This window comes from Triticum urartu, chromosome 2 (assembly GCF_003073215.2).
Source record: "Triticum urartu cultivar G1812 chromosome 2, Tu2.1, whole genome shotgun sequence".
NCBI lineage: Eukaryota > Viridiplantae > Streptophyta > Magnoliopsida > Poales > Poaceae > Triticum > Triticum urartu.
The window spans coordinates 732823314-732836035 of NC_053023.1; the positions used below are offsets into that span (position 1 = coordinate 732823314).

General features: G+C 47.3%; 2 protein-coding genes across 2 annotated transcripts; both read left to right on the forward strand.

Annotated features, from left to right (window-relative positions):
- The first annotated feature begins 640 nt into the window (after positions 1-640).
- On the forward strand, positions 641-2467 carry LOC125534478. The gene has a single exon (XM_048697690.1). The coding sequence runs from the start codon at positions 864-866 to the stop codon at positions 1827-1829; it is 966 nt and encodes a 321-aa protein (XP_048553647.1). The 5' UTR covers positions 641-863; the 3' UTR covers positions 1830-2467.
- A 5227-nt stretch (positions 2468-7694) lies between these two features.
- Positions 7695-12202, forward strand: LOC125540275 (pentatricopeptide repeat-containing protein At4g01990, mitochondrial-like). The gene is made up of 2 exons (XM_048703869.1): positions 7695-8239; positions 10749-12202. The coding sequence occupies exons 1-2, from the start codon at positions 7781-7783 to the stop codon at positions 11940-11942; spliced, it is 1653 nt and encodes a 550-aa protein (XP_048559826.1). The 5' UTR covers positions 7695-7780; the 3' UTR covers positions 11943-12202.
- The last annotated feature ends 520 nt before the right edge of the window (positions 12203-12722 follow it).

The window sequence follows — 12722 nt, forward strand, 5'->3', positions numbered from 1 at the left end:
CGTGGGGTATTTTAGGTGTATCCCCTCTTTGGCTCTCCTTCTCTCCTAGGTCCCTCCCTCCCTCCCTCTCTCCGTCCCTCATCAAGCTCGTTCATTTTCTGGTTAATTAACAACCTTTTGGCATTACCTTGTTGCAAACTTGATACCTTAGTTTGCAACCTCTCAATATCACGCGGTACATGCCCGAAGTTTTTGCTGCTCCACTCGTCATCACGTCATAGTTAAGCAACCAAAAAATTAATTCTTAATTGAAGATATATGGTAGTTTTTTTATCTAATTGGGTAAATGAATAGTGAAGTGCTATACTTACTGGTAACCCATAGCTGATTACAAGCTCATGTGCTCTCGGGCGAATAGTAAAATCAGAAAGCAAAGCAAAATATAAAAATCTGATTTTTTTTACATAAACATTGAACAAGTTTTCTATGGGCGTGCAAATATAGTGGTGATTTGACATCGGAGGATCTTGGGAGTAAATAACAAAATCAACGGTCCAAAATCAAAAATCTTGAACTTTTCTCAAAACCCTTTTTTGGCCAAGAGCTCCTTCATTGTCAAATCACCACGAAATTTTGCATACACATAGAAAACGTGTGCATCTTTGGTGCCAATAATAATAATAATTATTATTATCGATATTTTCTGAAATTTCAATCTCTGTCCTCTATGTTTATTCACGTTTTTTTTGAAAAATAAACTAATCCATTTACTTTCGGCCGGCGACAAACTAGTATTCTGCAGCCCATTTGTACCGTGCGTGGGCTTACTTCCCCAGCAGCACACACCGAGCAGATGAGCTGAGCCCACACAGCCTCGTGAGACACAGCCACCGCCAGCACCGACGCCGGAGAGCGGCCGGAAGATGGCCTTGCCGGCGATCCCCGACGAGCTCCTGGTAGACATCTTCCTCCGCCTCCCCACCCCAGGTGACCTCATCCGCGCCTCCGCCGCCTGCGCCTCCTTCCGTCGCCTCGTCGCCGACCGCTCCTTCCTCCGGCGCTTCCGCAAGATCCATCCCCCGCCCCTCCTCGGCTTCCTCTACCCAGGGCAGCACCGCTTCCACCCCGCCGTCCGGCCTCACCCCTCCGCGCCGGCGGCCAGCGCCGTCGCGCTCGCGGCCGACTTCTCCTTCGCCTTCCTCCCCGCCCCCGCCCGGAACTGGTCCGTGCGGGAAGTCCGCGACGGCCGCGTCCTCCTCGACAGATCCCGCCTTCGTGACGCCGGTGATGGGCTGGAAGCCCTCTTCAAGGAGATGGTGGTGTGCGACCCCTTGCACCGGCGGTGTCTCCTGCTTCCCCCAATCCCCGATGACCTAGCCGCTTCGGTCGTTGACCAACTCCTGATAGAAGGGCATTGCTTCGCCGAGACCTTCCTCGTCCCTCCCAGCAACGGCGACGAGGAGGCAGCAGCTGCCACGGAGGAGGAGGGGACATCATTCAGGGTGATCTGGATGGTGCTGTTTGAAGCTAAACTCGTGGCCGCTGTCTTCTCTTCCGGCACAGGGAAATGGCGAGCCTTTTCAAGCGAGTTGTTGCCGGGCTTCGTGTTATCGACATGGATGGTTCTCTTCGTGTCGCGCCATTACGCCCATGGCTGCTTCTACTGGGTTTCAGGTTCAACTGAAAAATTGCTGGTGCTTGACATTCAGAGGATGGAATTCTCCATGGCCGACCACCCACCCGGTGCCAGACATTCGGGCGATGATGTGGCCATCGTGGAGGCAGGCCAAGGCATGATCCGGATGTTTGTGCCTAAGAGCGTCTCCAACAGCCGCGCTAAACTAGCGCCGCGCCGCAAATTAGGCCGTCTTAGCGCGCGCGCGCTATAACGGGTTGGGCGCGCGGTTGAAAACACTTACCCGCGCGGCGTATTTCGGGCGCCAGCTACAGCGCGCGGCACACTCGAGCGCTCGCGCCGCACTCTCTCCTCTCCTCGTCCTACGCCCCGCGCGCGCCGGCGCCGGCGCCCTGCCACCCACCCATGGACGCGCACACCGAAAAGAAGAAGAGGAAAGAAGATGATGAGCTCAAAAATGCTATGGAAGCTATTGTGAAGGCAAGGTCGAAGCCAATGAGGTGAGGAAAATGGCAAAGAACCAAGATGTCGTGGCTGAGGAGAGGAGGTTGGTGGCCGAGGAGAGAAGGGTGGCGGCCGAGGAGAGAAAGGTGGCTTTGGAGAAGAGGAAAGTGAGCAACGAGGAGCGAGCTAAGTTGTTGGAATGGGAGAAGCACTTATTCTTCTTGGACACATCTAACCTCAATGCGGCGCAAAAAGAGTATGTCAATCTTGCCCAACAAGAAGTCTTAATCCAAAAAAGAGCCTTGGTTCGTGCAATGGGTGGCGGTGGCCTCGGCGTCGTGGGTGGCGGTGGCCTCGGCGCCATGGGTGGCGGTGGCCTCGGCGCCATGGGAGGCATGGGTGGCTTTGGAGCCACGGGAGGTATGGGTGCACCTCCGGCCGCCATGGGAGGCATGGGTGGCTTTGGAGCACCCTCCGACGCTATGGCCGCCATGGGAGGCATGAGTTTTGCTTCTCTCATGAGAGGCATGGGTGCACCTCCGGCCGCCATGGGTGCAATGTCTTTCGATGTGCCTTCTCACACACATTCCCATGAAGATGCCGTTGAAAATCTTGCCAACACCGTCGAAGCTTCACATGATGTGGTGCGTGATGCGGTGCGTGATGAGGAGAGGGAGGAAGATTCATCTTCGGAGGTGGAAGAGTCGTCTTCGGAAGATGAGGACGAAGACGAAGACGAGGAAGATGAAGATTGATGTGTCTTTCATGTCTTGAACTTTAGTTTGCATTTGAACTTGGTTGGATGAACTTATGGGCATGATTTTGAACTTGTGGGTATGAACTTTTATTCATCAACTTGTTTGTGTCAAATTTCACATGTTTATTTTTTTTTTAAAATATCATATATGCAAAATGTCCGGCGAGTCGCGCGCGCTGTATTTTTGCGCTCTACTGGAGCGGCGCGCGCGTGCTGCATTATAGCACGGCTACTGGAGCCAGCGCAAACGGGTGCGCAAAACCAGCCGTAACGCGCGCGGTAAACAAATTTTTTACGCATGGCGCTTAACACGGCTGTTATAGATGCTCTAAGCCCGACACATCTCGCCTTAAATATAACGTTTGGCGAAACAATGCTGGGATTTCTACCCAGTGGCAGATGGAGAAGAGGACATTCTCGCTGGATTCCGGGTCCTTGCTCACGGGTGCAGTGGGGAGGCACTTGCTCCTATATCAGTGTGGAAGCTCGTTGGTCAAGTCAGGTGGTTTCACGCTGGACGTCAACACATTACAGTGTGAGAGGGTGTGCGCTTCTTTGCCCAAACCATCGCACATATATTGCAACTTCCCACCGTCGTTATTAGGGCATCTACAATGCACAGCCTCTTAACCAGGCGCTTAAAAGGGAAAAGAATGGGATCTCATTAAGCACCTAGCGCAAAAGCCTAAGCTTCCAACACGCAACCGCTTAAAATAGATGCTTGGATTATTAAAAAAAATCAACAGTGCACAACAAGTTGGCCTAGGCGCCCGACTCCTCTTATGGCAGCGATGCCAGCCTGATGCCGACCGATGCTGGGATTGAAACAGATGGTTGCCAGATTGGCTAGGATTTTATTCCTTAGCGTCTGCTCTAAGCGCCTCTATTGTAGATGCCCTTAGCGTCACCGACAGTGTCAAGTGGTAAGCCTTCTGTTGAATGCCAGAAACCTGCTTCCCTTCATATCACTGTCACACAGCTTACGGTTCAAATGATCACAACATTTATCTCCTCTAAACAAAATATTTGTCACGCAAAATAATACGTACCTCCTTTCTTTTGAAATCCCAATTTATTTTCAGTTCACGCATATGTTTATCTCCTCTTCATGACATCTATCTTGAGTTACAGCTCCACATGTTGGGGCACTTTATTTCATCTATAGTAAGTTACTAAGGTTCCGCACAAAAAGCAAATTCACCCGTAGTGATTTACATCAGTACTTTCTGTCAAAAACCCAACTTTGTTTGCCTGCACACTAATGTAAACCTTTTTGCATCTTCCCCTGTTGGCAGTGCACTTTTGTGATTCATGCTGCCATTAGTCTTTAGAATGTATCCTCTTTGGTATTGAACTCTGATAATTTTACAACCAAGATATCACCTTTGTTTAGCCTACTGTTGCAATGGAACCTAGTAACCTTCTACCGGATTGCCATTGGTGCTTTCTATGTGCAAATGTTATTTATTTTTTCCTCCTTTAATCATCTTCCTATCCTTTTTGTCTGTGCTTCCTGTAATTTCTTTCCCATGCGCGTCCTTCCTTTGAAGCATGGAAACACACAAATTAGAGTACTACACAATTGCCCTTGGTTGCTGCATGATTGAGACCATTAAGATTCTTTTTTTACAGAACTTGGTTGAATTTGTGAGTACAGAATTGCTGGATTTGATACCAGGTTCTCTATTCATAAGTTACCTGCAATTTCATTATTAAACCTTGATCACATTACTATTGTTTTTCAATCAACATAGAACCATTCGAATCTCAAGGTCACTTCATATATAAGATATTTTAACCTAAAGACTAATAGTTGTACACCATAAAATAGAGTGATTTCAGCCTTGGTAGTGCGCAACTTTAAGTGAAACTGTCAGACAAGTGAAAAATAGCATTGGCTTGTGTCAATGTAATGGTGTGACCCTGTGCAATGCAGCCAAACCCCATGCTGACGTCCGGGGAGAGGGGGGCGCTGTGCGGGTGCCTGAACTACAAGAAGCCGACCCTGGAGGCGTGGAAGCGCACGTCCTCGCAGCGGCCACCCAAACTCCAAACCCCTTGTTCGCCGGCGGCAACGATGCTGAGGCGGGTTGTGGTGGGCGAGGAGGCGCTGGGGATGGACCTCCGGAGGGTGCAGGGGCGGGTGGCGTAGCTCGAGAAGGCGTGCAAGGAGGCGAGGGACGTGCCGGTACCAGGGTGTCGAGGAGGACGGCTGCGGCCAAGGGCAACAAGTCCTTCAGCTGGAGGGGCTGCTTGCCTTTTTGGATGTGATAGCTAGTCTCAGATCCTTTTGTAAGTTCATTCATTTGCCTGATGTGTTGTGCTGGTCTCTTGGTTTGTGCTGCGTGTTGGTCACTCGCTGGTTACGAGCAAGACTGGCAGCTGAGCTGGGACTTCAAGCTTTCACCGTTTGCCCCCTGTTTGCTTCTATCGTCCTGTGCAACTGTTGCGAGATGACTGATCGGCAGTGCAAGTATTATTATTACTTGACGATTTCAAGCGCTGGAAGGAATTGGGAAAATTTTGTTTTTGCCACTCTAGATTTTGCCAATTTTCCTTATGCCACTCTAGATTTTGACATTTCACTTTTGCCACTCTTAGCTTTTGACAATTATCACAATTGCCATTCCGTGGCAAAAGCAGAATAATTTTATTTCATTTTTGCCACTCTTAGCTTTTGAAATGTATCACAATCGCCACTCCGAAAATTTTGCTTTTGCCACCGGAATGGCAATTCAGATAATTGTCAAAAACTAAGAGTGGCAAAAGTGAAATGTCAAAATCTAGAGTGGCATAAGGAAAATTGGCAAAATCTAGAGTGGCAAAAACAAAATTTTCCCGGAAGGAATTAGTACTCCCTCTGTTCTTTTTTTACTTCGCGTGTTAGTCCTGCCTGTACAGTTTGACCAAATTTACATTGAAAATTTTCAACATCTACTATACCAGATAAATATAACACTATGAAAAGAATACCATTCCATGATGGATCTAGTGATATTGATTTGGTATTTTTGAACATTGATGATACTCCACGGAGTATCTTTTCTCTGTGAACTTGGCAAAAGGAATACCATTCCATGGAGTACCTTTTTTCTATAAACTTGGTAAATTTCAAACTAGAGCAGTGGAGGGATGGATGGTATTTCTTCTTTTGAGGGATGGAGGTATAAGATGGTATTCAGCCAACCGTTTCGAGAGGATTTTTACTCATAATTTGATGCACTCGTCTGAGTTACCAGGCTATCATGGATGTTCTTCGTTCCGAATTATTTACTTTCTTCATAAACCGTGCAATCTCCAACGTACAGAGAAGAGGGCAAGACCTTCATGCTCAGAAGTAACCTTAAAAAGACATTTATACTAGTCTTGTGTGCACTATCTGCAAACAGCATGAACACCACTGTCCATCCGGGAAGGCCGCAATCATGTTCATCTCTCTTTTTCTTTTCAAAAGCTAGACTACACTGAGCTGACACATGTTCATCCATTATGTTTTAAACTATGAATCAGTATAATTTTGTATGATGGTTTCTACATTTGCTCGACATTGACAAACGCGACTAGACCCCAGTATATTCTGCATGATGGTTTCTACATTTTGCTGCAACCGTATTTTTTTTGTCTGATTCAGTTGCTTCATTTTTGGCACATTTGTATCAAAATGGAGAACCTCGTACCTTTACTTAATATAATAATCCTAGTAGATCTCAGTGTTGAAATGAGGCAGAAATTCCCTTGTTTCTTCTGAAACAAAGGTCCACAGCAGTCACGTCTGAGCTAACCACCATGCCGAGGATGCCGCTCCAGTAACAACATAAAGGTTTGGCTTGACATGGGACTGGGGTATGATAGGTTCCAGGAGGCCTTTGATAGTACGCCAATAACGCACGTCGAAATGACAGAATCGGACCATTGTGCACTGCTTATATCGGTTCAGAACTCAAAGTGGCATACAGAGAACAAAACAGCCAGAAAATGCATGGACTAGACATGATGGTTTATGAACTTATGATGGTGTGGTGGCAAATGCATGTGTACCTAAGACCGGAGGTCTGGCATAAGTTCATGAATCGCTTGCAGTGGAGCCGCACTGAATTTGGTCTTGTCTCAAAACAGTTAAAAACTCTGAGATGCAGGCTTGAAAACTTAAGAGGAGAATCCTTGGGTTGTGGCCTGTCGAGAACGGAGAAAAACTTGATGCGCAGAATCTCAGAGTTATTATCCAGGGGAGAGGCATTAGCTCTGCCACGTGCTCTTATCCAGTTTAAATTGGAAAGGATATCGCAATACGACATATTTTCATGCGCGTGCAAAAGGACGTCATGGAATTAACAAACAAAAAGTCTCTGGCTTGGGAGGATGGAGGTATTTTGACAGATCATAAAGAGATGGAGGTCTTGGCTATCGACTTCTATAAAAAATATATTTTCACCGCCCAAGATGACATTAGGCCATACGTGGTCACTTGTGCAATTGAGATTAAGGTGACTGAGGCTATGAATGAGAGATTGTGTGCTCCTCTAATTGATGCTGAGATTTAGAATGCACCGTCTATGATGCGCCCAAGCAAGCCCTCATGAACCGAAGGTTTCATAGCAGGCTTCAATAAATCAGCATTTTATGACGAGTAAGGTATCGCCCCCTTGCGGTTAGAGAAGCATTGCTCTCGTTGCTGATTATATGTTCAGCGGATTCTTACCGCCTCAGGTTGCAAAGTGGCGGTGGATGGCTTGAAGCAGGGAAGTTCAACCAGGTATGATGCTATTATACATGAAACTATATATCGCTCCTTGGCGTTTACTATTTGTAATATTGTTCATGAGTTTGAAATCTCGCATTTCGAAGATGACAACCTCGTAAAATATGGGATTGACCGTCATGCTTGATTAGGTATTTAGGTTGGGTTAAAAAAACAAGGAAGCGAGACATATCGTCCCCTCCCGTCCGCGTGCGCGTGCGGCGGAGGTCGCTAGGTTTTCCGTCGGTTGGTGGGCCGAAAGCCCATGGCGCGTGCCGCACTCCTCCGTTCCTTCCCGCCGCCCCGCGTCCGCCCATTTTCCTCGCCGGCGGCGGCTCCCTTGGCCCCACCCGGCGGCGGCTCCTCCGCTCCTCGTGCGGCGCAGGGTCGAGAATCCGGAGGAGCGGTCGGTTTCCGAACGGAACTCCCCGAGTTCTCCCCCGAATCGCCGATGCTGCGGGCGGCGGCCGAGGCGGCGCTGCGGCGCGTCTCGCCGGCCCCGGCAAGATCCGTGCACGCGCAGTTTCGCCGGGGCCCGGAACTGCGGGTGGCGTGGGTCCCCCTGTACAGACGCCTGTCGAAGCTGCCCCCAGCGGCGCCGCTGGGATGCGTGGCGGCGGAGCTCGACCGGTGGCTCCGCGAGAGACAGCCGCTCTGCGAGCACCAGCTCCTCTTCTACGTCCGCAAGCTCCGCAACTTCAGACAGCACAGGCGCGCCCTCGAGGTAAGCCTGCCTGACCGACCGACCCCCCCTCCCGTTTCCAATGTGGCCGCGCCTCCATCCGGTTCCTGGATCCAGGACAGGCGACGCGGCTATCTACAGGTGGATTGGTGATTGAAATGCAAGGGTTTTGACTGACTACAAGTGTGGTTTTAGATTTTGGCGACAGAAAACCTGAAACTTTATTCTGTTATTACTGCTGGTTCAGCTGCCACCCACTGCAGAGAGGATCACAATGGAAATATATTCTGAAGATGATAGTCTAAATTAGCTGTCTCTCAGCTGCTACCTTAAAATGCTGATGCCCGGGGCTACTTTTAGCTCAAGTGCTGTTCAATAAACAACAACTAACATTCACTGCAGAGAGGATCACAATGGTTATAGTGTCTGTCTTCACCATTGGTCTCTTTGCCTGTGCAATCTGCGCAGGTACCCAGTAATTTATTCATCCAGTTACCACTACTTCATTGAGTTTACATGCTCCCAATAAAAATTCAATCTGATTTCTGATAAGCCTTGTTTTGTGGCACTTGACCCCCACCCCAACCCCGCAGTTATGGCATGTCTTTCGAAACTGGGTAAAGGAAGGTAGACGATGATCTTGGGAACGAGGATCAGACCTCAGGGGGTAGCATGGAGGCAAAGATTCACCCTCCAGGCTGCTTTTGGGAGTTGTCCTGGCTTAATCTAGGAGGCTCTGAAACTTTCCTGTGTTTGGACACTATTCTCTCTTGCCCTACAATTATATGGACTTGAATTTGTATTAGTACCTACACCCTTCACTAATAAGGGTAGGAACTGACTAGCTAGTAGTACTAGTACAACTCGGTGGCTCAAGTCAATATGTCAGACTTGCAAACTCTAACTAGGACTCTAAGTAAGACACGCTCTCTAATTAACATGGCTACACGCCTGCTGCCACTTCCAATTCTTGTGATGCTGCCAGCGCTGATCCTTGCTGATGAGTCTGACTCTGGTAGGACTTGCCCCAAAGGTGTCCACAACATTTGTCCCCTCGTTCTGAATCAACTCATCCTCGAGTTGGATGTTCAGATACTGACATTAAAGTTCTTCCAGCAGTTCCCACGTTGCACCTTTATCTTGTTGATTCGATACCCAGCTTTGTTCAGTGAGGGATTTGGGCGACATCAGGGTTGGGTGCCACTGGTGGAGAGCAACAGGGGATCCTGAGCTATGATCGGCGTCTTTACCTTCTTTCTTTGGTACCTTGCTTTGTTCTGCCGGTTTTCCCTGTAAGTTGTTGGCTTTTTTTTAAGTTTGGGAGACGAACTTTTAAGTTGCAAGTAATGTTTTTGTAGCTTTGGTTGCAGAGCCTTGGTTTCAAGCTGGAGGCTTGGGTAAGGCCATCTCTGATGTATCCCTCTGGATCTTGTTGTGTTATCAGTTTCAGTGGGAAATGAGTTTGGGAGCGGCATTGCGTCAGCTGCTGCTGTGCCTCTCCACTGAACCAGGAGCTCACATTGTCCATGGTTCGACTTTGTATGCACCACCTTGTCTGGGTAGGAAGCACTTGCCTATGCAGAATGTCTGGGAGGGGCACAACCACATTAGCACGGTCTCCTTGGTACTCCTTGAGCAGAGCCACGTGAAAGGCATCATGTATCTTGGCACAGACAGAAATCGAAAATGACAGACCACTGAATCAGTTCGTTCCAAAATTTTAAGGGTCCATAAAAGGTTGCACTGTCTCCTTGACACCTGCTATGGTTGCCCCTACCAAACCCGCTGGCCTACAGCATAGTCAACCTGACAGTGGTTCTGGTCATATTGGTCTTTCATAACAGCCTGAACTTGCAGTAATCTTTCCCTTATTTCCATGATAAACTCATCCCTACCCCTCGTCTGATTATGAATAGCAGTTACCTTTGCCTTTCCTCGTTCATTGAATAAAAGAGTCGGTGGTTCACTTAGCACAATGCTGAGGGCGCTCTCCAGTTAGGCAGCGAAATCACATCGTCATCACACGATTAACCACCTCAGTTTGAATGTCCAACTGTGGATGGAAAGTTGCGGTCATCCGCAGCTTGATACCACCCATATGGAATGACTCTTGCCAAAAGTTGCTGCTAAAAGTTCTCATCTGTGAATTTTATCTATTTAGTTTAGTTTGGTGAGTATATCTTCTGACTAGTATGATGGAAATTATTTTTATGGTCGGGTTGTTAAAAATGCCAGTAGTGCATCAGTTTTACATCTTTGGTTTATGCGGAATCATGCTGCAAATCGGATTCGGAATTTTTATATTAAAAAAAATACCCATGTCTTCAACTATCGCGAAAGTCTACTTTTATTTATATTTAACCCCTCTAAACTTTGTATGTCATCAGAAATCGCCAGTTGTGTTTCTCTTGGAGTTGTGTGTACTTCTGTATATAATAGTTCCATATGGACCTTTTCTCTTTTTACATCTAAGTATTTATCTGAAGCCCCCTTTCTAGCAAAGGGAACTTATGTTCACTGTATTACGATTGACCATGTTGTATGTTTACAGCTGATAGACTGGATGGAAGCTCGTGGGGCATACTTGCTTCCTGGGGATCATGCGCTGCGGCTTGACCTTGTATGCAAAGTGAATGGGCTAGAAGCTGCCGAAGAATACTTCTCGAGTCTTCCGGATATGCATAAATCAGTGAAAACATATTCCTCTCTGCTTAACTGCTATGCAGAACACAAGCCAGAGAAAGGTCTGGAACTGTATGAAAAGATGAGAACCATGAACATCGTTCCGAATACACTGGTGTACAAGAATTTGATGTCCTTGTACCTGAAGGCAGGCCAGCCAGAGAAAGTCCTCAAAACATTTGAAGAAATGCGAGGAAATGGCATACAAACAGATAATTTTACATACTGCATCCTGACAGAAAGCCATATTATGGTTAATGGCCTAGAATCCACCAAGAAGTTCCTGGAAGATTTGGAGAAGTCAATTCCAGTTCACTGGTCCCTGTACACTGTGCTGGCTAACAACTACAATAAAGTGGGGCAGTTTGACAAGGCGGAATTGGCCCTAAAGAAAGCTGAGGAAGTCATGGACAAGGGTGAGATGTTTGCTTGGCATAATCTTCTCTCCCTCTATGCCAGTTCCGGCAACTTGTCCGAGGTCAAGAGGCTTTGGGTATCTCTGAAGTCAGAATTGAAGATATGTTCAAACAGAAGTTACCTAGTGATGCTTTCATCTCTGAAAAAGCTAGACGATTTCGACTCCATGCAGCAGGTTTTCCAGGAGTGGGAATTCACTCAACAGAGCTTTGACATGAGGATACCAAACGTGATGATTCGAGCTTACCTTGCCAAGGACATGACAGACGAAGCCGAGGCTCTCCGCCAGGCAGCCATGGCCCAAGGCCGTTCTGATCCTATGACCTTCTACATATTCGCTGAGTCCTATCTGGAGAAATCCAGGACCGATGCAGCGCTCCAGGTCTGGAGGGACGCAGAGAAGATAGTCAATACCCCAAACTGGGCACCGCGGCCAGAGTTTGTGAAGAGATTTCTGAAGCATTTCGAGGAGGCGAAGGATGTGGATGGGATGGAGTCGTTCTGCGCGTGCCTTGAGAAGCTGGAGTGCCTCGACGCAGATGCTCGTGATGCCCTGTCCCGGACCTATGTAGGTGCAGGCAGAACAAATCCATCCTCTATCATTCACCGGACGGAAGAAGACCAGGTTGAGACTAGACCTGGCTAGAAGCAAAGGCGTGCTGTTGCGTCCCACCGTTGTCGAAACAACCTTTCCCACCCTTTAATTGTTTGGCGTTGATGTCCTGAGCATGAGCTTTATGATTTTGCCCTTTAGTTTCATGCTGATAGTCTTTAGTTCCCCTTTAGTTTCATGTTGATAGCCTTGCCCTTGTGGCATCAGAGATAAACATGTACTCTCCTTACAAGCTGGTTATATACATGTTGAAGATGGCAACAAGAATTATTCATGTTGAAGCTACTAACTATTCCATCCGTCCCAAAATAAGTGTCTTAACTTTGTACTAACTTTAATGGGCAATCTGAGAATTTTCTGTGGACTACATGTTTATCAACAAAGAGGGTCAACACCAGTAGCAGTGCCCGTGAAATATTTAGTTGAAATTCTCTTGTTTAGTGCCATACTTAAAGAGAGCGTATATCTCTAAAGTGTAATCCGACTAAATATTCGTCAACACAAGTAATGGAACGAAACAAAATTACATACACCCTTGTAAAAAGAAACAGTACTACAAGTAGATTTTCTGGAAAGCAGACGGAAAGATCTGTATTGCAAATTTGCAATCATCTCCTTGGTTCTTGTAACACCGAAGAGTTGATGTGAAATATATTGATAATAGTAGACAAACTAACTTGATCATCGTTTATTATCGAATTTCACAAGGGCTAAAACCATCCCATATATTGAGACTAGACCTGGCTAGAAGTAAAGGCGCGCAATTGTTAGGCGTTGATGGCCTGAGCATGGGCTCTATGTTTTTGCCCTTCA